This window comes from Podarcis liolepis, assembly GCF_965112155.1.
Source record: "Podarcis liolepis genome assembly, chromosome: 6".
Lineage (NCBI taxonomy): Eukaryota > Metazoa > Chordata > Lepidosauria > Squamata > Lacertidae > Podarcis > Podarcis liolepis.
In genome coordinates, this window is record NC_139559.1 from 80,163,944 (window position 1) to 80,190,195 (window position 26,252).

Here is a 26,252-nt window from a genome sequence, read left to right on the forward strand (position 1 = left end):
CCGCGTGTTGAGATACCTACATTGTAAGGGGGTTGGACTAGATCAGGGGTCTGCAACCTTTAAGACAAAAAGAGCCACTTGGACCCGTTTCCGAAGAAAAAAAACTGGGAGCCGCAAAACCATTGCGACATTTAAAACAAATATATCTCTGGAGCCGTGATCTGACAGCGGGCGGGAAGGTGACGTCGGGACGGTGCGTGACTAACGCACACACCGCCCCATGCGACGTCACAGCCAGTACAGCGCCCGCCACAGTGGGGAGTGTCGGGGCGCACAATGTGCCTCCTCCCCTTGCTAGTATCCGCCCCGGAGCTGCAGCAAAGGTGTAAAAGAGCCACATGCGGCTCCGGAGCCGCAGGTTGCTGACCCCTGGACTAGATGATCCTGAGGGTCCCTTCCAACTCCATGATTCTGCGAAACCCGGGACTCTTATGCAGAAGACGGAATTGCAGCTGGTGTACTACAAAACGGCTGAAAGGTGTAGTAGCCCTGTCCTCTTTGGCGGGTGGGCGGGCAGCCGCTTTAATTTAGAAGTGCCCACTGATGGGGAACGCGGGTGGCGCTGTGGGTTAAACCACAGAGCCTTGGACTTGCTGATCAGAAGGTTGGCGGTTCGAATCCCCACGACGGGGTGAGCTCCCGTTGCTCGGTCCCTGCTCCTGCCCACCTAGCAGTTTGAAAGCATGTCAAAGTGCAAGTAGATAAATAGGTACTGCTCCAGCGGGAAGGTAAACTGCTCTGGTTCGCCAGAAGCGGCTTAGTCATGCTGGCCACATGACCCGAAAGCTGTACACCGGCCAATAAAGCGAGATGAGCACCGCAACCCCAGAGTCAGCCATGACTGGACCTTTGAAAATAGGCGTAAGACCTCTGGAATATGTGGGTATTTTCCTCCTTGCCTGAAGCAAAGCCACCCAAGCACACCCATTGAGTTGGCAATCTAGAAAGCCCTGGAAGAGGAGTAGCCACATGTATAAGACTAATTGAAAGACTTAATTAAGACCAGGAGCAATATTTTTAAATTTGTCCCATTCCTTGTTTTAGAACAGCATCCATATTGCATTGTATAATAATTAGAGTATGGCATCTTTGAGCATAGAAATGCCAAAATAATTTCTCATTTCTCTATCAGGTGTCAAAGTCTTTATTGAGTTTAAAGCACATATACATTTCTATGGTAACCTCAACTTTTTATGATAGTTAAAAAGGTCTTGCTACAGTGCACATAATTTATTAATAAGAACCAAATCTTAACTGTACTTCAAATAAATAACCTAAATATTTAAGAATTTAATTTAAAAGCATAACTGTACAATATGAAAATATAAACAATACATAAAACATAATACTCTAAAGATATTTAGAAATAAATTTGTAATTCTGTATTATATAGACAGTGCAAGAAATTAAAAAAAAATTCAAATAAGCCTCTGAACTGGGAAATCATTTACTTTTACATTATCATGCAGACATAGCATTTCAAGCCATGCTGTTGCCTTTAATATGGTACTCTACATGCACACACAGGAGAAACAGCATGTGCAGCCAGAGGTTGCTTTGAAGACTTCATCATAGTCATTTGCACAGTTACAATAGCAAGCTACTTCTCCGCTTCATATATATTAAAATCTTCAGCAATACAATCAGTTCTGATAGAAACTTCAGAGAAATCCCTAGCTGCATACAGTTTTCTCCCATGTGTGCATGAGGGTTTGAGGGATCGTGGCTGTAGTTATTAAAATTACTCTTACCAACCATATCCAACTGCATGCTTTCTTTCCTACGGTACCTTACAAAGAGGTATTTTGTTGCATTCAAAAGTTTTAACATCTCTTCAGCAAACCAATAGGCTTTTCCCCCACCTAAAGCTTAGGAGTGTAGAACATCCAATCAAAACAATCCCAGTTAAAAACCAACATATTATACCTAATGGACTGTGATCAAGAGTCAGCCACTACCTAACCACCTTTCAAGTTCACAATTATAGATACTAAAATCAAAATATGAAATTTTGATGCAAAACAAATTTGACCACTAGTTAAGATCTGATGTAAGCAACGGTGTAGAATACAGCATAACTAGTTGTTGTTTTAAAAAAATCTATTTTGTGTGGACCTAGCGATATTTCATGTGAACTTGAGTTAATTATGAATCAGTTTTTATTCCTGTAGAAAATAAAATAGTCATAGAGGCAAAGACCAGAGAATGCAATAAACACTAAACTGTAAACACATAATTAGTCTTTTGGAGTGCACACTGACATTGCAAGAGCTTGTTCAACAGACTTCGGCAACAAGACTACGATAGGTCACAGCAGCATGAGATCACATGGAAAGCACTGAACAATAATACTATCACACACCAACACCTCCTAGCAATCAGGTAACTGAAGGGAAACATCTCTTCTCCATGAGATGCTTTCCTGATCAAATGCTGCTCTTTTTAATGCCTAATTTAATGTTCCAATAGTCTTAAATGTGTGTGCTTTATCTGCAGGCTTAAAAACTACTCTTTAGCCGTTATAGGTCCAGAGTTTTACAGTTCTGTCTGCAGAAGATGACAAGAAGGAAAGATCTTGTGTATGCCATCTGCACTGAATCACTTTGTCTTTATGCTCCCCTACCACCATAGTTGGGAGCTGCTTGGTAAGGTCCCCTGTGAAAAAGAAATAGAATAATTATTGTTTACCTGAACTTTTTACAGAATCACCATTCACTTCACTTGATTGCATTTACAACTTTTACATCACATCCTGATAACTCAGTAACTCATTAAGGTCGGTTCATATGCGGCCAAGGGGTAGTGAAAGAAGCAGCACAGATGATTTGTTCTTCTTTCCCCATTTCTACTTTTACAGCACAAGGCTATACATGTCTACTGAATTGCAGGGAGCTTACTCCCAAGTAATTCAGCATAATTCCAATGTGTAAAGAACTTGCAGGCCTCGGAAGACCTATGGATTACAAATTTGATCAAGGCGAAACTTGGAGCTTTTGGGACATTTGGGACATTTGGACTTAAAAGGAATAAGAAACATGATTTGGGCTCCACTTTTGAATATGGAGGTCTGGTTGGAAGAAACATAGACCCTATTGGGACAGAGCTTCTCCGAGACTCGATGTCCAATATAAAGGACTACCAACAAAACCGGCAGAGAGGGACTGAGAGAGATTTGAGGGCCTCGGATGTGAGAGTTCCAGGCTGATAACTGATAGACTGATGGATATTTTTGGGGGATCGAAACCGGGAAAGGGGGGGTGAGAGTTTTGGAATCCAAAGGGTGTATAATTATATGTTGTTTTTTGTTATTTTGTATTGTAATTAATATAAAAATTGGGAAATTTGTGGAAGGGAATTTGGGTCGACCTTAGAAAAGGGCGTAAATGATGAGTACTGTTGTTTAACTGAGGTCAGTTAAATTTGGTTAATTAAGATGAATTGAGTAAAATATTAATAAGGTAAAAGTTGGGGATAAGAACTTGCTGAGTTAACTATTGGAATTGGGATGCAAGAAGGGGAGGTGTGGGGAAGTCAGGGAAAGTGGTTAAGAAATTAAGGATTTAAAATTATATTTGTTATTTGTGTTGTGCTTGTCTGTGGTTGTTTGTGTTTTTGTGTTTGTCTTAAAAATATGTGAAAACTTTAATAAAAATTTTATTTTAAAAAAAAAAGAACTTGCAGGCCTCAGTAGCAACAACCACCTTGCGCTTCAGAAGCCCTCTGAGGCGAACAGATCTTGCTCATAAATCCCACTTCATACTTTCTAGAAGTAGTAAAGTTTGAAGCAGCAGCTACCCATGGTATTTCTTTCTCTGCCTTCTGGTAATCCATGAAATTGTCTAAAAAAATGAAAAATGAAAACTCCCTGTTGTTTCATTGCTGATTTAGCAGTTAAATTACCTTGCAAGTCTGTCACTTTTATTTTCATATCATAAGAACCCGTGAGAAGGTAATGAGCCCCAGGGGAAAAGCGGACAGAACGGACATCACTGGAATGAGGATGGTAACTCTGCACCATTCGCCCTCCACGAATATCATACAGCATGCAGCTGGAATCCTCCTGGCCTGTAGCTAGAAGACGACCACTAGGATCTACAGCTACTGATGCCACAGCACTGCCTGCAAGGAGAAATCCCATAAATGAAATCAGTACCATTTCTCTAGATAAGGTTTGTGTTGTTTACAATAAAGATTTTTTAAAGAAGTCTTTATAAAATATAGATCAGAATAAAGGTAGATGCATTTCCAGGCATCTGATACAATTCAGCATAGGGACCAAGGGAGATGTAACTGAGCCAAAGCATGTGCTATTGAGATAATCATTATTCTTCCCCTGCCTTTGCATGCCTGCCTTTTCTTCCATTTCCCTATGTTTATTATAGGTTGTAAGTCCCTTGGGGCTGGGGCCTTCCATACCTGTTCCTTGGCGGGGGGGGGGGAGACCACATGTACATAGATGATATGATATGATATGATATTAATAAATCTTTTTAACTGTACTATCACTTAATTGTTTACTTGTACTGTCATTTAAATTTAGATAAATATGGCAGATATGGTTGTTTATCCTTGCAGATCTGCTATAAATGTACTTTTAACTAACAGCAAACACTGGTTAATGTTTCAAACAAGTTCTTCTGTATGCTAAAAAACAGTCTTCAATACCAGTATGAGACAGGAAATGGACCTAACCCTTGGCTCCTTAAAAACTGGAAATCATTGCCTTTATTTTCCTGATAAAAGGCATCAGATAAATTTTAGAAGGATTGCTAGCCTTTGCACTTACTCATTTTAAAATCTGATGTCCCTCTCTTCATCCAAAGACAATAGCGTGGGTTGCAACAATACATGAAGCAGTCAATAGTTTAAAAAAATTAAATCAGCAACATAGTAAATTAATGTGAAAGTTTTATAGAGGGCATTCCCCTACACCAAAAAAGTCTGATTGAAAAAGAAGGTTTGCAGCTGGCCCCTAAAGCTGAAAAGTTGCACAGCCACACCTCCAGGAGTTAGTGCTTTCTATATCCAGGGTCCTATTACTGAAATGGGCCCTTGTACCTTGTGAACAGAAGTTAATTTATGTGAATTTGTTTCCAAATATTTATGCACAGAACTCGCTATTTTCCAAGCAGCAACTCTACTGGCCAACCATGGCAAGGATTTTTTCTTGGCTTCATCATCAGTAACCTTACCAGTTCCATGAAAAGTTGTTCCAACAACGCGAACACAACTAGGTACTCTGAGATCCCAGAATCGTACGGTCTTGTCTTGGGAGCCAGACGCTATCATCCATCCACTCCATGTATAAAGTGCTAAAATGTGACCTGCATGTAAGGAATTTTGATTTGTATTAATTATTAATAGAAATATTGATATTATTACATTGATGATTAAAATTATGGATATACTAGGAATGCACGTTTGTCAGCAAAATGCACTTTTGTCATACAAGTAAGAGAAATGACACGTTCTACATGTAACAAGGGTAGTTTTGCCAAAATTTGCGAATTTACACAGTAAAGTATACAATGTGGTACATTTTAAACTTTATTAAAATGGTTCATTAATCCAGCAACACACACTGTTTGTTGTTAGTAAAACTGATTGAGACCAAAGGCTACCAAAGCTTGACCAGAAACGTACCAGTATGACCACTCAAAGCATGGAGGCCTTGCCCTCGCTGGCAGTCTGTTGTATAAATATTGCAGTCCCCAGCTCCAGCGCTTATTAAAATGGCACCACCACTTTCGGGACCTTCCATAAAAGCTAGATCCCTAATGGTTCCATCATGCATGCTGAATTCCAAATCTGGCCCTAAAACAGATGGGGAACAGAGTGAACAATTATCACACACAGAGAGAAAATTAGGAGTTTTATAACCATTCAGGACACTACTTAATGTTAAAACACAGCAGCGTTTGAGTCTAACCAAACTGTTTACAAAAAACAAAACTCTCAATCCCACACACAGAAAAATTGTGCCAGTCTGGTATCGGGTTGAAACGTACCACACTACAGAATTACTGCCTTCATGTACGTAGATGGCACAGTATATAACAATAGTTATACATTTATACAATGGTTTACATTTATACTACTACAACTAGTCTGGTTTTTATTATAAAAAAATCTTCCAAAGATTTAAAGCTAAGGTTCTTAATTTTTTTTGAGCTTTCTTACGATACGATAATCTTTATTGTCAATGTCCCATACAGAACAATGAAATTGAAAATCTACATCATACATTCTGAAACCAACAAGCCTGCTATCCCAGCTATCTCAGCCTGGTTAGCCCGCTAAAAACTATGATACCCCATAATTAAATACATAAATACAAATATTCTCTCATAGAGACCTTACACTGTGTTTAAAACGAAAATCGCATTTGAATAGAAACTGTTTCTCAGGTGGCTAGTCCTAGTCATTATAACCCTGTGCCTTCTTCCAGAAGGCAGAAGCTGAAAGAGATCATTTCCGGGGTGCGCACTATCCTGCACTATCTCTGCAGCTTTCTTATGGCACCTGGAAGCATAGATTTGATCCAAGGTGGGAAGAGTGCACCCAATTAATTCTCTCCGCAGTTTTTACAACCCTGGACAGCATTGCTTTTTCCCTGACCATGCAGCTCCCAAACCACACACACAGACCATAAGTTAAGAACAACAAACCAAGATGGTGGCGCGTGCAGACGCTGCGACTGACAGCTCCTTGGAGAGGAGTCGGGGTTTGTTAGGACAAATTATTTATAGCCGATATGAAAGCTTTCTCATCCCCTAAACAATGCAAGAAATTATATGCTCTTAAGTGTATAAAAAGTCAATTGTTACAAGCAATTGTAACAACAGTTTGTACTTACCTGTTGCATTGCAGGTGTCTGCATTGAAAGGTAGCACTTTAACATATTTGTCATTGGAACCAGTTGCCAGCAATTGTCCACAGGGACTCCAGGCCACACAATAGATTGATCCTTTGTGATGTTTGTTCCTTTTGAAACGTACCACGGGCTGCTTAGGAGTGTTACTATCACTAGGGGGGGGCAAATGAAAGTGAGATGATTTTGTGCTTTTGCAGGACAGGATCTGTAACAAAAGGCTAATAATTCTACTCTTTTGGAAGGATAGAGTAATTAGCAAATATTTTAAAACGACATAACTGCATTTAAAATTATTTATCGTTTCTTTTGTATTAAAAATATGAACTATAGAAAGGGTCCCTCTTCTAAAGTGATGCACTTTTAAGGAGAGTGTGTTTTTCTTGAGCATGCAAAAAAGCCCACCTTCAAAAGGCTTATATTAATTGTTTTAATGAGCTGTAAAGTGCTTTTTAAAAAATGGTTCAGAACACAGCTGCCCAGCTCTTACTGGAACCTTCTGTAGCAAGGCAGATGCTCTGCCATTGAGCTAAGGTCCTTCTCCAACCTTTAGAAACCCTTTAAATTAATAGAAATACATTTTAAATTAAACACACAATAAACAAATGGCCTGGTGGGAACAAGATAACTTCTGCCCAATACCACTGTCCTTGTCCAATATGGGATCCCAACACTCTGTTCTTAAGAGAACCTGAGAGATCTAATTATCAATCTCTAATCACTAATCTAGTTTTGCCTTTAGCAGAATGTAGGGAAATCCATACTTTTTAAACTTGTAAAATCATTTTCCTCACCAATGCACCTGCCTACCAGAAGTTCAGCTGAGACAACAGAATTTAATTAATTAAATCAGAATTTAATTAAAACACAGCAGACTGCTTCTGGCACTACCGCAGCTAAAGCCAAGCCACTTTGTTTTCAGATTACAGGAGTCTTCTTCAGATGTGCACATTCAGCATTAATTGAACAAAGGGGATCCTAGCCTGCATCCCCATTTGCCAAAGCAGGGTGCAGGCTAGGATCCAGTTCCTGATATGTGGTGGGGGCTTCTGCCCCCCTGCCCACCTATCAGGAAGGGCACGGCAGTTCCAGTTCCCACACTGGAGCTCCAGTGAAGCCTTTGCTGTCCTGCAACGCCGCCGCACCAAGAGGGGTGAGCAGACTTTCAGAACATTTAGGAAGCATGACAAACATTGGAAGGCAGCTACAGGAGACTTGCAAGACTATTGGTCTCTTCAGATTTTGACCATTGCATTAATGGAAAAGTTAACAAGGTAATAACAATAAGCAAAAACAAACCGACAAGGGGGGCATGGGAATGAGTGCGCAAACACCACCCCCTGACCCTTCATGAGTACAGAAGGTTCTCTACTTCAAACAGTCACCTTCCAACACACAGAAGATGATAAGGATATTGAGGATGGAGCTAGCACATTCAACCCCTACAGTTCCCCACCACAGTACGTTTTTGTTACTACTGAATGTGCATGCCTGAAAAGCCGGAATACCACAACTTCCACTTTGCCAAAGAGAATTAGCCACTTCTAATATAACACTTTAAGCATTGTAAAGGCAAAAAATCAATGGAAAACAAAGGACTTCAAGTAATCTTGGAAGAGAGGAAACCAGATTTCATGATTTTCAGATACAGTCACATAACAATTTCCATTTCTACTGTTTTTCATGTGCAAAAATCTTGTATCTTGGAAATTGCAAGACTGCTTTAAAGTTCTTAGTTAAAAAGGTAACAGAAATAATAATCTGCCTGCCATTATTTTTCTTCTCTATCTTAATTTAACCATTATTTATTAAAGATGCAGGAAAACAGCTGATTAACAATCATTACTTACACGAAAAAGTAGAAACTGTAAAAGCAGTGGAATCATGTAAATATTTGGCTACTGGACAGTTTAAATAAAAGCAAGATGCTAATAAGGCAACTGAAAGCTAATACAACCAAGAAGCTTTTAGTGATAGCAGATTTTTTTTATAAAAAAGGTCATGCTGCAGAAGCTGTAAAGTGAGGCTGTTGTAATGAAGAGTGAAAGCAGAGGAGTACAAAATATGGAGAAAGTGGTAGTAGTTATGGAGCAGGCACATAATACAAAGCCAAAAGAAACAAAGCCAAATGATCTGGCAACTCCAAAGTGTTTGTAAGAGGAAATACTGTAAATTTACTAGTTACTTTGTTGTCATCTTTACAGAGGAAGACTGCGAAGATCTGCCTAAGTCAAATACCAGTTTTCGAGGAACAGCAGAGGAGGAGCTAAACAGCATATAAGCAAACAAGTTATAAATGGACTAAACACACACACAAAATATTCTGTAAGAGTAACATATTTATGGCTTTTTAAATTTCACAAGGTGAAGGCTGGCTTGTGATGGGTCACATTTAAAACAGCAGCAGCACTACACTCGGCAACATTTTATAATGCAAACAGCCAACTCACTGAACAAACATCCCATCCTACTACAGCGTTTGCTACCGACATTTGCTCCCATTTGCCATGCTTGCAGCCACACAAGTCCACAGAGGTGAGAAAGCTAAGCATGATATATGGAGGAGTTCAAACTACTTCATATTGTTTTTTGTTTTACTCAGATGTTTGAGCAAAAGTGAAATAGCATGGGTCCAAAAACAATTTCAAGTAATTCCACCAATTTCAGTGAAACGGCTTGCCGAGCTCACTAATATCAGAACTTGCACTGGTCACCTGTGCATAGTAATTGATATTACTATGAGCTACAGTGAACCTCACAAAAATCCTGTAAATAATAAAGTAACTTCTATTTGGCATTTATTTTTTGTTTGTTTGTTTATTTGCTAACCATAGTTGGACAGTCAAGAAGTTCACCTTAATGGTAGTTATTCAGGTAGGAATTTGCTGAAATTCCTTTTTTAAGACTTCTGTTTCTGCTTGTTCTGCTTCCTATACATCAGAATATTTAAGATTGCCACTGGCAACCTCCATTTTCCTATGTACATAAAAATGTGAGGTTGTTATCGTGCAGCCCCCATTGAAGGATATGTAATCATCACAATCCTGAACTTGCAAGAGAGGGGAGCAAAGAGATGGCAGATTTAAACAACAGCAGAGATTTGAATAAAACATGTTTGGAGGTACACATAAGAGCTGTGAGGGAACAGACGTTGATCTGAAGGAGCTGGGGTGTGTGTGTAAGGCGTAAAGATTTATTTAGCTGGGTTGGCGAGCAACAAGAGCAGGGACAGCAGCCCCAAGTTCATACATAAAAAGTTGGGCAGGGAGAAAACTTTATTTTCACTACGTATAAGCTTTCACTTCAATATCAACAGCAAAACATATGGTAACTTCTCAGCAACGGCACAACAGTAACTGGCTTCCAGTTTAGCATTGGTTCTAAAATGATCTTGAGAACAGTGTGAATGTTTTGTCTGCCTTAAATTTCCTAACCATGCTTATAAAAATGCAATGAGGATAATGGGGCAAAAATTGTGTCACTTATAATGCCAATGTTTCAGATTGCTTTCCAAAAATGAAGTTATAAAATACTGATATTCTATTAATGTAAGAGAGTTTTACATTTTTCAGAGTAACCCTATTCGTATGAAATACCTAGACTAATATTTTTGTAGCCCTCAGTGGGTAAAGTTCCACAATAATCAATGACATGTTAAAAAATAACAAATGGAGAAAATGAGGGTCAGAAAAGCAGAGCAGAAATGGATACAAATGTCAGACATAACTGATGAGAGACAGATTAACAATCAATAATTACTCCTACCTTGATTCCTGGAGTTCTGGATAGGCACATACTCTTAAAGTTTTAGAATTTGAGCCAACAGCATAAAGAGTGCCACTTGGATGAAAAGCCACAGCTCTGACAGCTTGTGTATCTTCTAGGGTATTGACACAAATGAATTGCTTTTTTGATTTGTCATCCTGTTGTGTCAAAAGTTACAATACAAGTGACTATTTCTCCATAGTTCTTTACAACTAGAATGCCATACATGATATTATTCTACTATTAGGAAAAGGTTGCATATCAACTCAACATAAGAAATATGAAAGCAACACCTGGTTTGGGCAATAGTTCAGGGATTCATAAACCGTAATTTGTGAAACTGTGAGAAAGGGTCAGTGTTGAAAGCCAAAACTTAAACTCTCTACTGTTGTCGAAGTATTTCCCACGTCTCCTACACATTATGATATAATGCCACCCCTAGCAATTTTGATGCATGGGGAACACAATACATTTAGAATTCTGGATGTAAAAACTAAGGGTAAATTTTCACATTCACTGGGGTGGAGTCTATTTAAATGAGATATTTGGCTGGTGTGCTTCTAAACACACCGCAATGCTTGTAGTGTGCCACTAGGTAACACTATACTACACTATATGCAGGTTTTGATACTGGAACGTGTGTGAAAACACACTCATTTAAAAGGTCAGGTACTACAAAACATATTTTTAATATAGTTTAGTTTCCTTTTATTAGTTATGTGAATAAAAAGAGTAATTTTCCTCAGCCTTCTGGGACACATGAAGCCTTATGGAAAGGGTACCTAGCATGAGTCTTAAATATGGGATTGTCATTTTTTCCACAGTCATATCTGTTCTTCATGTCCAAGTGATTGGCAGTAAGACTATGACTATATTTTGGGGTACTCCACCATTGCACTGTACAGTTTCTTATTGTTTACCTGTCATTTTTTACATTTTGAAAAAAAACAACAATAAAACTTTTTTTTAGGATTGAGCCTTTTCATTGTAATGCAAGATGCTCTTAAGTCCTACCTCTTCACCACTTGCTCTTGTTAAATTCCCTGGAGAATCTTCATGTTGTGCTGGAATGGCACCATGCTCTGGTATTCTGTTTTGATACACAAAATTTAAATTCAAATTTAAATGCAACTTTCCCTGTTATTTATATCCATGTCACCTTCCTCTGCTTCCCCATCCCCTTGCTTTCTTAGTGCTGCCCTCCACTCTTCTCCTTTCCCTTCTTATTCTAAATCAAGCAACAAATGTAAATATATAATTGTCTGCCGCTGGTTATTCAGCAATAAACTGACATCTTCAAATTCTAGAATAATTATTGAAGATATTTTTACATGCTGCCATAATCGAAGGACATTATTGAGGAATGCCCTACCACGTGGAGGTAATCTGCCTGAATACTTGCCCACTACTTACTGGTTTGCCCAAGCTACAAGGACTTAAAAGCAGCCGTGTTCATATAATTAAATTGTTTAAGTATTTGACTAACTTGAGGGGGGGGGCAGGTTCCCCTGGACCTCTGAAAAAGTGGCCTGTTTTGCTTTTAAAGTAGCAATTTTAAGGAGAAAAGTTTGCAGGGTTGATGAGTTAAATTCTTCAGGGTAGCAAACTCTTATCTGACGGATAACTGTGTAATGTATTTTATTCTGTTTTATGTATTTTATCTTTAGTAATAGCTTCAGGTAGACTAAATAATTAATGCTTTTTTGTACTGCTCAGCAACAAAGTTCTCTGAGCAGTTCACAAACGTTATGAACCAAATATATAAGAAAATATCAATGCAACGCTCACAAAACCATTAGAAATGCAGTATAAAACAACTACACACTAAAAGAGTATAATTAAAAAGATCCCCATCTGGCACCAAAGTCCACAATGCAAACACCAGACAAACTTCTCTGTTGAAGGCACCAATGCACCACAACTGAAAAAGTCCTTCCTCCCCACTTCTCCCCATCTGATGGGCACACCTGGAGATTGCCAGCTCTTCAGTCCTTTAGGTAGCCTAGCCCCGAGCTATTTAGGTCTTTAAAAAGTTAACAACAGCACCTTGAATACAGCTCCAGAAATACAGTGGAAGCCAGTGCAGATGACAGAGTCTACTGAATATGGCGAGTGGCAGTTAGAACTGTTGTGGGCCCCAACAGACGATTATGTACCTATGTGATTTTTAACCCTGCCTGACGGAACAGTCCAGGGAGGGGAAAGCATACACAGAAAGAGGTTTTTGTGGGGGTTTGTGTGTTTTTATTATTTGGGGGAAGAGACAGGTTAGGAGCTAATTGCATGAGGGGGGGAAAGCCAGTTAAATTAAAGGAGGGGTAAATAAAAACGGATTAAGCCAAAGTGGTTGATATCAGGGCAGAGAGTTGAAAAGGAGAAAGAGGAGTGGCTGCTGAAGGGAGACAGCAAGGCTGACAGAAAGGTATACTGACCACTAATATACTTTGAGAAGAGGCTCTGCAAACTGCTTCTTCAGGCAAACAGAGAGACACCTGCCTCCCATAATTCTATGTTCTCCTGCTTCATCGCCAGATGAGATCATACCCAACCAATGAATGGATTCCAACCAGCACAAATAGACTGAAAACACTCCAGAAAATGAATGTTCGCTTGTTCCTTGTATGTTTACTTGTAAAAAATTTATCCAAATTTGGGATGGGTGGTATCCATTACTCCTGTTGGTGCAAGAGATTTGGGCTAGCAGAAATGAACTTTCCCCTCCTCTCTTCAGCAACTCCCTGTGTGCAGCCTCAGGGAAGATTTTGGTGGTGCGGATGAGGAGGAGAGGAAACTCCACTGCTGCTGCTCTGGATACAGTCAAAAGTATTCTACCAAATGACTGAGCAAAGCACAATATGTTGCGAGGGTGGCACATCAAATTGATCTGCATATTATTAATCTTAGTTCAGAAGTAGCACTGACATGCACGAGAGTGTTCCAAGTACTTACATTTTATTTCCATGGACAGGTGATTCTTCAAGAGAGGGTATCTGATTAGTGGACCCATGTTTCTGAGGTGTGCTTGTACTGAACTGTACATTAGCATTTGCTGTTCTCTGACTAGAATCTGGAAGGATGGATACGGTTCCTTTGCTGCCAGTGCAATGCTGGTTTAGTGTTTGCACATCATTTCCCAGATTGTCAATTCCCATATTTAACTCCCCCAACTTCTGAACAGACCTGCAGGATACATTAAAAAAACATAAATGAAGAGCTATGAAAGCATAATTACTATTACATTCAATGTAATGTTGTCACCAATATGGTATTTGGTTAATAAGACTTAGGAAAGGCATCAAATCAATACAAAAAGAACGTCATCACATCCTATCAGCAGATGCTGGGGAATTTACTGTGAAAGTCATTTTATAACAAAATTATACTGAAAATTATAATCAGATTTGAAAATATTCTTTTTAGCGACTGTCAGCATTTATTTCAAAGTAAATTCCATTGACTCTAGAGTAAGGCTAAGATTGTAGTCTTTGCTATTGAACAAATCATGGCCTGAAAACCACAAAGATATCATAGCCAACCTGTTAAGAAACTGCTCTGTAAGGTTTTGCTGTGCATCTGAACCATCCTCCTGGTTTACCCCTCCTTCTAATAACATTTGCTGATATAGTTGTCGCTGTTGCTCCTTCTGTTCTAAGTGCTGCTGGTATCGTAATCGCTGTCGGTAATATTCCTGAAATTGGTCTGTTGAATCACGAAGCTAAACAAGATTTGACATAAATAAAAGCTTAGACATCATCATTCTCATTACAGTTCTTTATCACCATGCCAATAAAATTTTACATTACCAGAGGCAGGAAAAAAAGCAACGGCTCTTTACTTAAGTGTAACACAGCATTAAACATTTGGTGGTGTATGCTCATTCTGTCTTTTACCTCACCTGGAAAACATGAAGACACGCCTGTAAACTTACCGAAAGTGTTTTTTTAAAAAACAACAACATAACATAAAGGCTTGGAAAATCATGAACAAAATTCTAGAATGCATAATTTGATTTTAAATGGAAATCTCCCATGACTAGACAACAAAGGAAACACATTTCTACATTTGCTGCTGCCACAAATTTTGTGTTCACTTGCCAGCTCAAAAATTTTGGTCAAGGCAATCAAGTTTTAAAATTTATTGCTTCATAAAGGTAGATACTGAATGGAGTGGGAAGAAACATTTTGCAAGCATGTTACAAGGAAAGCTGCAACCTCACCAAGCATACCAAGAACATATGTTGTCCTATATACTTTCCCAAATTAATGGCAGGTCTGCTTATATGCCACAGTCACAACTTTTATCTCATTTTGTACTGCGAGCAGGCAAGCTTCAACAAACAGGCATGAAGTCCTAATGCATGGGTAGGCAAACTAAGGCCCGGGAGCCTGATCCGGCCCAATCGCCTTCTAAATCTGGCCCGTGGACGGTCCGGGAATCAGCATGTTTTTACATGAGTAGAATGTGTGCTTTTATTTAAAATGTATCTCTGGGTTATTTGTGGGGCCTGCCTGATGTTTTTACATGAGTAGAATGTGTGCTTTTATTTAAAATGCACCTCTGGGTTATCTGTGGGGCATAGGAATTCATTCATCCCCCCCTTCAAAATATAGTCTGGCTCCCCCACAAGGTCTGAGGCCCCCTGCTGAAAAAGTTTGCTGACCCCTGTCCTAATGCTAAGTAGTTCCAAAACAGAACAAGCTTTGGAGCATGGAGGCAAATTGCATGCTTTGCCTGGTTCTGTGGCTCCCTACTCCCCATTGGTTGGCTGGCTTTAAAAAGAAGACCGAAGTGGAAGACATCCCTCCTGTGCTGTGCTGTGCCACATCTCAGCCCTCATAAAAGAGCAGGAATTTTTAAAATAGCAGTACCGAGTTTCTAAAGAAGAGATGTTTTCTGGATTTCAGTGGAGGACTGAACTTCTGTAGAAGTTTTATCACAATGGACTGGATCAAGAATTATAGGTTTCTTAATTCTTCCTACACCATGACTGCAGCTCCTGAAAAGCTACTCCTCACTATGGTGGACCCTCTGGAACAGTGTGAGGAAGAGCTCAAGGGTCATTTCAGCAGAAGGGATAAAACTGGCTAAAGCAGCAGATGCACCTTTGTGAGTAGAGATTTTCATTGATCCCCTTCTCACTACAACCCCTCCCCAACCCTCATGGGAGACTTTGGAACAGATGCACAGGCCTGAAATGACAAGGAGTGGGTTGCAAAGCATTATTCTCCCCTTGATCCTATCCACTGTGTTATAAATTGTAGGAATGGTTTCCCCCATAAAGACACTTTCTTCTATATACCCTGGAGAGAGTGCGTAAACAAAAACATCAAAACATCCACACAAAATAATTTTTTTAAAAAGAAAAAAAGAAAATCTTGAATAAAAATAAATTAAAAATAATAATCATAATAAAAACATCCACACAAATCTACTTCTAAATACTGGGACTGCATGCCACGAAATAAAATTGCTGCATAAATATATTTGGGACCCCACAAACCCCTTTTTACGTTTATATGGCAATCAGTAGAGTATCTTACAGAGGGACACATTCACACACTTTTTAGATGAATCAAGAATTAAGTATGCAGAATGCACAGCAAGCATGCTTGCTACAGAAAAGCAAGCTTCAAAAAAATCACGTTGCACAGGAGTTCCCATTACAGCATGCATTGCATATGAGCTGCCGAAGAGAACACTACAGTATGCATTTTGTTATTACCAATCAAAGCAGGAAAATTCAAAGGCCCTTTATTAGGTGGAAGCAAAAATATTCCATTACCTCATTTTTTTCTTGCTTGGCTGGTCCTTGATTCTGTGTTCCATTTGCTGGCTCTTTTTCTGGAACTGAGTTCTGGCACACAGTCTCACTGCCTGACAAAGGCTGGGGATCCATTGGCGTGTCACATCTTTCATGGATACAGAGACCAGGAAAAAGCGTTTAAAGTTTTATTTTATGTTAAACCATTTTGCAAATACATCTTATATATACAGATACTCATGATTTAAATACATGCTAACCATTTCCCAAACTTAGGCCAAAAAAAAATATTTCCACAACTATGATAGCAACATTTCCCTCCATGCTCACAGTCCTTCGCTGGTCTCACAGAACAGCTGGGTGACAAAGAAAGTGACATATCTAAAATGTTTTAACATTCCAGACTTTAAAAAGTAAAAGTATGGGGGGGGGGTAGGAACTGAGCTTTACTATCTCTCAAGACAACAACTGGCAAAATGTGTTCCCCTGAAAATAGCAGAGGGAATTGGAGTTTGCCACGTGGCTCAAGACCCATAGCAAACTAAGGGAAGCAATATAAAAAAATTCCTTCCAGTAGCACCTTAAAGACCAACTAAGTTAGTTCTTGGTATGAGCTAACTTAGTTGGTCTTTAAGGTGCTACTGGAAGGAATTTTTTTATTTTGACTATGGCAGACCAACACGGCTACCTATCTACTAAGGGAAGCAATATCTCTCAAGATAAACAATCTAGTGCAGGAGCAAATGTTATTGTGAGAGGTCCAGAGGGTACTAAAAGAAAGTAAGGCTTGTCCTTACTTCCACTTGTCCTGATGCTTTCTCCCTGAAAACCCACTCTACCAATTAATCAGAGCAAAAGTGATTCAGTTTACACATGGATTTATGTTCGCTCCGATTCAGCAGTAAAGAATCGATTTTCATGGGGAAAGTGGTGGGGGAAAGCAGAAAACTAATCAGACCTATGCTTTCTAGGTGTGGGACAAGCAAAGTGTGGGCGAGCACTAAGTGAAGTGTCCCACCAGGGCTAGAAAAGTGATGTGAAGATCCTTTAAGACAAAAGAAGTATCAGCAACAGGAGAAGACCCATCGAAGCACAACATATAGATTACCAATAATGCTGATGCACTCTATTTTTAAGTGGACCACAAAAGTCCCAGCTAGATTCTAACATGCCTACAGAAAATTTGGCAAAGATCGTTTAAGAGACTCAGCCATCTGTTCAGTAGCGTCAGCATGTGGCAGCCCTGGTTTTAACACTATTAAAAACGCAAATAAATATATCATAAAACAGAACAAAACAGCCTCAGGAAGTTTTGGCAGCACCTAAATAACAAACAGTTTCATCTTAGAAGTGTGCGTGCACATGAAAGCTTATACAGTGGTACCTTGGGTTACAGATGCTTCAGGTTACAGACTCCGCTAACCCAAAAAAATACCTTAGGTTAAGAACTTTGCTTCAGGATGAGAACAGAAATCGTGCTGCAGCGACACGGCGGGCCCCATTAGCTAAAGTGGTGCTTCAGGTTAAGAACAGTTTCAGGTTGAGAACAGACCTCCAGAACGAATTAAGTTCTTAACCTGATGTACCACTGCACCCAGAACAAATTTAGTTGGGCTCTAAGGTGCTACTGGAGAATTTTTTAATTTTTTTCGACTGTGTCAGACCAACACAGCTACCTACCTGAATCTAGTATATCTTAGTCTATCTACTTTCCTCCTTTCATGACCTAGGCCTCCATGACTCCGCCTTTAGCCAATTCTCTTCTGACCTAACCATTCACTCCACATGAAAGAGTTCTTCCTGTGCTTTTCTCTGGTATCCTCAGGAATATAGTCTCATCCCTTCTATATTACCTCTCTATGACCTCATCCTATCCCACGTATGTCAATACTATTTATACACCAATAAAACCAAAATAAACACTCATCAGCATTCAGCTAGGTAGCTGTGTTGGTCTGACACAGTTGAAATATATAAAAAAACAGAGAAAGAGAAGCAGCCATATCCACCTTTTGACACACCCTCTGCTGGTTTGAAGCCCAGAGTTGTCTGAAGATGAATGCAGACTTTAGACCAGAAAAAGGTTAGCCACCCCTGCATTAGAACTTAACACAAATGTGTAAGAAAATGGAGACCTTAATGCATTATATTGCACAGCAGGTTCAAGAACCAGTTTCTTATTGTAACTAAGGTCTAATCTATACTGGTGGGTTATAACGTTATAAATGCATTATATAAATGTGACACCAGGAGGCGCTGTATAGCAGTCAATGAAGAACTGCATTGAGAGCTATACAACTTTTTCTTTTCTTAGCGTTTTTTTAGATCAGTGTAGATCCAGCCTTAGTGTGGTAAAGGGCAACTTACCGCTCAGGTGACTCTTCGTAAATACTGTGGCAATCTGTATTCTCTAACATTAGACTTCGAGTAAGATTCTGTACTCCTGGGTAATGGAAGTTAGCGAAGGAATGAGACATGGGAGATGTTTTTGTCCCAAGATCTGTGATGCGTTTTTCATTAATTGTCAATCCACAGGAGAGTCCATCCAAGGCAGGGTTCAAGGAACGCGTCATGTAAGCATCAGCAGACTGAGGTCTCCTCATGGGTGAGGATGGGTAAGGAGAAAGTTTACTGATGAGGGGAGTCAAAAGGTCAGCATAGGCGGCTTTTGTAGGTTTTAGGAGTTTATCAACATGAATATTCAGCATCTTTTGTTCAAAAGCACAAGAAAAAATAGTAGGGGGCAGATTCTGAAGCCATGACAACAAACTAAGGTCCAAGTCATCGCACCCATTACCACATAAAAGGTCAATGCCGAGCAACACTTCACTCTCCGTAATTTCTTCTCCTGTTGCTTTACTCTGACAAAACTCCACACAACATTCATACAATAGCCCCTTCATCACAAGCTGAAACAAACGATTGTTGCTTGCTTTAAAGCCAGCCTCACTTAGTTTTCTATCAGCAGGAATGAACTCAGCTACCATGACGCAAGCCTCTTCAAAACAGTGAACTCGTGCGGTGCTTGGGTTCCAGTCTTTGAATTCTGCATGGTTGGTCAGACGAGGCAATGTGAGAAGTAAACACAGTTTGCTATAGTCGTCTTTAGAAGGGCAATATTCTTCCAGAGCATGTAGGCACTGTACAGCCTCTTTCATTGTAAATTCCAACTGAAAAAAGAGAGTACCCCTATTTAAGGCTAAAATAATGTTTTTTTATCATACATAGCTGCATAAAGATACAGGTAGATAAATTACTTTGCTATTCACCTATTAATAATCAATTGCAGTTTTATGAGTGTCATCTTTCCCCGCATATGAAAATACAACTTCAACTTGTGTGACCAATAAAATGCTGTTCAACCGAACATTTTTCTATGATATCTAGTGCTGGCACAATTTGTTTTCTAGATAGTTTCCTAGGTCAAGTTTCAGACATCTTGGTATAAGTGCCGTTTCTTTAAACATTGATTAAGGTTTGATACCTAGGTCACTTTTTCCCCTACTCCAACTTGCATTCAACACCAGATTTATCCACCTTGACACCTTAATTTTACAAGGCACAGTTCAGCCCCACGATAATGGGTTGTGAATCACTGTATCAAGTGATCTTCAGTTTTTACTTTCTACACAGATATCCTTGCATTATAGTTCTTAAAACAAAAATGTATGACTTGAAAACGAACTTTAAGAAAGACTTGATTGCCTTCTAAAAAGCAGAATACACAGTGGTGCCCCGCAAGACGAATGCCTCGCAAGACGAAAAACTCGCTAGACGAAAGGGTTTTGCGGTTTTTGAGCTGCTTTGCAAGACAAATTTCCCTATGGGCTTGCTTCGCAAGACGAAAACGTCTTGCAAGTTTGTTTCCTTTTTCTTAACACCGTTAATACAGTTGCGACTTGACTTCGAGGAGCAACTCATAGAACGCGATGTGGTAGCCTTTTTTGAGGTTTTTGAAGACTTTGGTGATTTTTGAAGCTTTTCCAAAACTTTTCCGACACCGTGCTTCGCAAGATGAAAAATTCGCTAGACGAAAAAACTCGCGGAACGAATTAATTTTGTCTTGCGAGGCACCACTGCATTTGTATTTTATAAGTTTAACTAGAGTGCTGTGATTAGATCACAAGGCTTACATGTTGAGGCTCATCTTCTGCAGACATTGCATTGTTTACACATAAGGCTTCTAGAAACTTCTGCTGCAGTATGATATAGCGAAACCTATGCACAAGAAAACAGAAATAAAACTGATGTAACAGTGTAAATTAATGTGAACTTTGGTACAAAATTATAGCAGTTAACTGGGACTGCTGTTCCTGAAATTTTGGAAGATCATGTTCTAGCATAGGGTTGGGGAAGGTTTAAGCATGCATGGGTTTCAATTTGGTCCACAAGGCTGTTGTTGTTGTTGTTCTTGTTGTTGTTGTTGCTGCTGCTGTTAATTTATATACCGCCCTATTCCTGGAGGTCTCAGGGCAGTTCACAGAACAAAATCAAAATATGAAACCACAAAATAAATAATCAAAATAAAAACAACAGCCCAATAACCCCCCTCCCAAAAAAACTCCACATTTTAAAAGGGCATAGGATATTAATCAAATCAACCAAAGACCTAAAGGTGCCTAAAGGTGTATAATGGAGGTGCCTAAAGGTGTATAATGGAGGTGCCAGGCGAACTTCCCTGGGGAGAGCATTCCACAGACAGGGAGCCACTGCAGAGAAGGCCCCTTGTCATGTTGTCACCCTCCGGACCTCTCGGGGAGGAGACACACAAAGAAGGGCCTCAGAAGATGATCTCAGGGGTCCGGATATGTTCATAATGAAAGAGGCAGTACTTGAGATACTGTGGTCCTGAGCCGTTTAAGGATTTATAGGTCAAAAGCAGCACTTTGAATTGGGCCCGGAAACTAATTGGCAGCCAGCGCAGTCGGACCAGGATCAGTATAATATGCTCAAACTGTCTTGCTCCGGTGAGAAACGCGGCCGCTGAATTCTGCACTAGCTGAAGTTTCTGAACCGTCTTCAGAGGCAGCCCTACATATAATGCATTGCAGTAATCTAACCTTGAGGTTACCAGAGTATAGACAATAGTAGTTAGGCTATCCCTGTCCAGATAGGGGTGTAGCTGGGCCACCAGCTGAAGTTGATGGAAGGCACTCTGGGCCAGAGGCCACCTGAGCCTTGAGCGACAGCAAAGAATCCAGGAGTACCCCTGGAGCTATGAACCTGCTGCTTCAGAGGAAGTGTAACCCCATCAAAAGCAGGCGATCTCCCACCCATCCGGTCTAGGGAACCACCCACTAACAGTGCCTCAGTCTTATCTGGATTGAGTTTCAGTTTGTTGGCTCTCATCCAGTCCATTACCGAGGCAAGACACTGGTCCAGCACTTCCACTGCCTCACCTGCAGATGTAAAGGAGAAATAGAGCTGAGTGTCATCAGCATACTGCTGACAACGTACTCCGAACCTCTGGAGAACCCCACCCAGCGGTTTCATGTAGATGTTAAACAATGTGGGGATAGGATTGAGCCCTATGGAACCCTACATTGAAGATTTCACAGGGCTGAAAAGCATTCCCCAAGCAACACCCCCCGGGAAAGACCATCCAAGTAGGAATGGAACCACCGCAAAGTGGTGCCACCCACCCCTAGTTCGGACAGTCACTCCAGAAGGATACCGTAGTCAATGGTATTGAAAGTCGCTGAGAGGTCGAGAAGAATTAACAGGGACATGTTTCTCGACAGAGGTCATCATACAGGGCGACCAAAGCAGTTTCTGTGCCAAAACCAGGCCTAAACCCCGATTGAAATGGAGAAATGGATCCAGAAAATCAGTTTCTTCCAAAAAGTGCCTGGATCTGGTTTGCGACCACTCACTCCAGAACCTTGCTCAGGAAAGGGAAATTAGCAACTGGCTGGCAGTTAGGTTTTCCAAATCCAGGGAAGGTTTCTAAAGGAGTGGTTTTACCACTGCCTCCTTCAAATAGGCAGGGAACACCTCCTCTTGTAAAGAGGAACTGATCACATCCCTGGCCAAGCCAGCTGTTCCCTCCCTGCTGCTTTTTATCAGCCAAGAGGGGCAAAGGTCTAGAGCGCAAGTGGTTGCCTTGACTGATCCGAGCACCTTGTTCACATCCTCGAACCTTACCAACTGAAACTCATCCAACACAACAGGACTAGACTGTGCTCTGGACACCCCATGAGATTCATCTGCTATAACAGCAGAGTCAAGATCTGGGTGGATGCAAGCGATTTTATCCTCAAAATGCTTTGCAAACAAGTCACAGAGAGCTGCCGTTGAATCTATCACCTCCTTTGGGGCAGCCTGCAAAAGGCCCCATACAACCTGGAAAAGCTCTACTGGGCAACATAATGAGGATGCAATGGAGGCAGCAAAATATGCCTTCTTTGCTACCTTCACTGCCACTAGGTAGGCTCGATAATGAGCCCTTACCAGTGTTCGGTTGCATTCATTCGTATCTTTCCTCCACTTGTGTTCAAGCCATCTCCCAGCTTGTTTCCTTGCCCTAAGATCTGGAGTATACCAGGGGGCCAAACGGGCTCCACAAAGTGGGAGAGGGCACTCAGGGGTGATCCTGTCAATAGCCCAAGCCATCTGGGTGTTCCAGAGGTTGGACAGGGCTTTGACAGGGACACCAGTCATCTCAGCCGGAAAACCTCCCAGAGCCGTTTGGAATCCCACTGGATCCATCAGCCTCTGAGGGTGGACCTTCCTAATAGGTCCCCTGCCTCTGCAGAGGGGAAAAGGTGCTGACAGCCTAAACCTCAACAGGAAGTGATCTGACCATGACAAGGGACTGATGTCAATAACCCCCACCTTCAAATCACCCTGTTCCTGCCCAGTTGAGAAAACAAAGTCCAGAGTGTGGCCTCCCATGTGCCTTGGGCCAGTGACATGTTGGGACAGCCCCATGTTTCCCTCAAGGCAAGTCTTCCTTCATATGTGACAACAGGCATATGGCAGGCAGAGGTGTGGCTGGATTGGTTGTGTAACAGAGTTCTTCATGGGGAGCTTGATGACATAGCCAATCCCTGCAGAAAGCAGAGTTGAATCCACAGCCCATCAGCTGAATTCAAGCCTGCCAGATCAGCTGTGCAACTCAGTTCCCCATGGGGAGGGGAGCTTGGCTGCACAGCTGATGCCTGCAGAAAACAGGGCTGAAGCCTGTACTCAGTGAATCTGAAGCTGAGTATACAGCTAACAAAGCCCCTTGTGCTACTGTTCCCCAGCACCTAACAACCAGCTGGCTGTTGGAAGCCTAGGAAGCACTGAGCAACAGACTTTGACAGGTGGGTGAACCAAGCCAGCTGTCAATCATCATGGCATTAGGTGAATTGACAAGTGGGTTCTCCTGCTCACCTGTCAAAGTTGGCCCATGCGGGTAGGGACAAATAAGGATCTAGCCCACTGCACCCAAAAGGTTCTCTAATCATTGTTCCTTTGTTATCCCAAATCCTAACTATGAGACCTTATCCAAACACTGCTATTTTGTTTCTACTTGTGTAGTGGAATTTTAGTGAGAGCTGTGATGAAAATGTGTTATTCTTATAGAGTTAATTGAGAAAAGCTTGTAAGGAACAATGCAATGCAGATATAGACACTGCAACAGTTCTGAAACTGTATGAAGGCTGAGTGCATGTTTAATTGTTGTGTTGCATAAATGGGATTGCCATGGTATTGAAAAATTACTATAAATTTACCTTTTCTTATCAAATTTGTCCATGCACTCCAAAGGTTGGATGAACTGAAGAACCTCATCCCACTGCCCATCAAGGATCAACTGTCTTTTAAGAGAGAGAGAGAGAGAGAGAGAGAGAGAGAGAGAGAGAGAGAGAGAGAGAGATCTTGAATTCCGCTGGACTTTCAATTTAGTTTTTAAGCTAACCAAAACATTCCTTCCCTCAACTACAGCAGCTGACCAATCAGCTTTACAAAGTCAATGCTTTACAAAGTAGTTAAGAAGATTAGTTACTAATTTAAATAGAAAAAGGTAAAACCTTTTTACAGGAAGTCAGAAAATTGTCACCCTCCTCTTTCTGTTAGCAGAGGTGTCCGCTGGATCAAAGGACTGAAAGTCACAACTGGATGCAATATAATTTGTATTGCCTTGTGCTGAACAGTATTATCTGGTAAAAGTTAGGTGGCTCAAAAATGTAAACTGACAATAATCTAATAATGTATTTATGCATGTTTCAGATACTTATAGGTATAGCATTACACTTGGCATGTCTTGCAGCCAAGTGCTTAAAAGGGGTTATGGATAAATTTTATTCAGTACACATACAGAAATGGATAACAAGTCAGTCAAGATACTGTAAAGCCCAAGATGGATCAAAGCATTTTAAAGGCATGGACGTGAGTTTAAACAACAGCAACAAAAATGTGAGCTTTGTTTAAACAGTAACCTTAATACTATGATAATTATTTTTACCTTAAGAAAAGCATATCATCTGAGAACAGTCCATTAATTACTCCACTTTCTTTCTCCAGAGCCAACATACTGATATGAAGTTTTCTTGAATTCAAAAAATCCAGTATTAGCTTGACTATTTCAGCTTCTTTTACATTCACTGTCTCTTCTGCCGTCATTGTGAAAGACTGGAAAGAAGAAGAAAAAGCTACATATAAAACTGCATCTTGTTAGCAAACAGACATCGTCAAATGCATTTTTTTCTTTGTTTACATGAAACATGCTACAGCTTGGTAGTACGCTTAACCACTAAAGTTCATGCAGCTCAATGTAGCATCACTAATAATTTGGCCCAATTGTACAGCTAGCTACGAATATCAAGGGCAGATTATGTTTTACTTAACTATGTTTCAGTTTACAAGCGTTTAGTAGCATAAAGAACATTTGAACAACAGCTCCTTTAGAAAAACACTCAATATGCGTTAAAGCAGAATATCTGGCTATTCAGAAAGTGGACATTTTGTTGGTTACATGGGGGGGGGACCCCATAACAGTAATCTACTTTAGAATTATTAATATTATTAAGCAAAAATAATTGTTAATTTTACCATGAATTATCAGCATGATTGAATAACGTAACAATCTTGCAAACTGCTACCTGCATTTTATCAAAGTGCCACTTGCGTGCTATGGAGTATTTCTGCCTACATTTTTGTTTTAGCAAATTAATATTTAAGATCCAGGCAAAAACATTACTTAATATAGACTTCATGTGATTTGGCCTTTCCTATCGTATGCTCCAAATCAAATCCAAAGATCAAGTAAATGTGCACTATCAATAATACCATCTGTGCATTATGCACTAACAAAATGAAACAAAAAAGAGAAAGGGGGGATTTTCAGTGGCTGCTGCAACATTCATTTTCTTTTGAATATTATTTTATGATAAACTATGTACAAGACTTTTTCTGTTTAAGTTCCTGCAGAAGGTTAAAGGAAGGAGTAAAAATCATTGTATTTATTCGTTTTTTTAGATTTGTAGCTGCTTCTCAGTTACTTGTCTCAAGAATGGAATACAGATTGAAATCTTACACTGAGTAATACAAAATGACCATTTCGACCACACATCTCCTTACCTCTTGACAGGATATAAACTAGTATGCCAAGTATTAAATTGCATACTGTTTTCATTTACCATTTGCTTAATGAACTGTTTGTATCTGCCAACTGTATATGAATCTGTATTTGAAACTTAGTCATTTGTGTTCTAACAGTAAGGTTTCAAATCTCTTATTTAAAATTCTGTTTGAATAAATGTTTCACAAGTCCCTCTGCCCAGCACTTGATACAGTCCTAAACCTCTGTATATATAGAAATTTTGAACTGGTTTCTTGCTGTTTTTCCTTCTTCCCATAATAAAGTCACAT

At 40.1% G+C, this 26,252-nt stretch overlaps 1 protein-coding gene and 1 long non-coding RNA gene across 6 annotated transcripts in view; one reads left to right on the forward strand and one right to left on the reverse strand.

The window, feature by feature from the left end:
- The first annotated feature begins 376 nt into the window (after positions 1 to 376).
- On the forward strand, positions 377 to 9,672 carry LOC310709892. The gene is made up of 4 exons (XR_014527700.1): positions 377 to 478; positions 3,937 to 4,169; positions 5,112 to 5,330; positions 9,076 to 9,672. It is a non-coding gene; the product is annotated as an uncharacterized lncRNA (long non-coding RNA).
- Positions 1,129 to 26,252, reverse strand: part of WDR47 (WD repeat domain 47) — a 37,732-nt gene continuing 12,608 nt past the window's right edge. Inside the window, exons 2-17 of one of the 5 annotated variants that reach the window (XM_083509961.1) lie at positions 24,847 to 25,013; positions 24,116 to 24,199; positions 21,759 to 21,796; positions 20,531 to 20,615; positions 18,765 to 19,567; positions 16,419 to 16,545; positions 14,173 to 14,351; positions 13,586 to 13,816; positions 11,651 to 11,726; positions 10,637 to 10,794; positions 9,057 to 9,137; positions 6,857 to 7,026; positions 5,644 to 5,814; positions 5,193 to 5,324; positions 3,901 to 4,119; positions 1,129 to 2,655 (exon numbers count right to left, since the gene is read on the reverse strand). In XM_083509961.1, coding sequence (XP_083366087.1) covers positions 2,513 to 2,655; positions 3,901 to 4,119; positions 5,193 to 5,324; positions 5,644 to 5,814; positions 6,857 to 7,026; positions 9,057 to 9,137; positions 10,637 to 10,794; positions 11,651 to 11,726; positions 13,586 to 13,816; positions 14,173 to 14,351; positions 16,419 to 16,545; positions 18,765 to 19,567; positions 20,531 to 20,557 — 2,517 coding nt within the window. In that variant the 5' untranslated portion in view covers positions 20,558 to 20,615; positions 21,759 to 21,796; positions 24,116 to 24,199; positions 24,847 to 25,013 and the 3' untranslated portion in view covers positions 1,129 to 2,512. Of the gene's footprint in view, positions 2,656 to 3,900; positions 4,120 to 5,192; positions 5,325 to 5,643; positions 5,815 to 6,856; positions 7,027 to 9,056; positions 9,138 to 10,636; positions 10,795 to 11,650; positions 11,727 to 13,585; positions 13,817 to 14,172; positions 14,352 to 16,418; positions 16,546 to 18,764; positions 19,568 to 20,530; positions 20,616 to 21,758; positions 21,797 to 24,115; positions 24,200 to 24,846; positions 25,034 to 26,252 lie in introns of all 5 variants that reach the window. The other 4 variants (XM_083509958.1, XM_083509962.1, XM_083509959.1 and 1 more) reach the window with 4 other exon arrangements.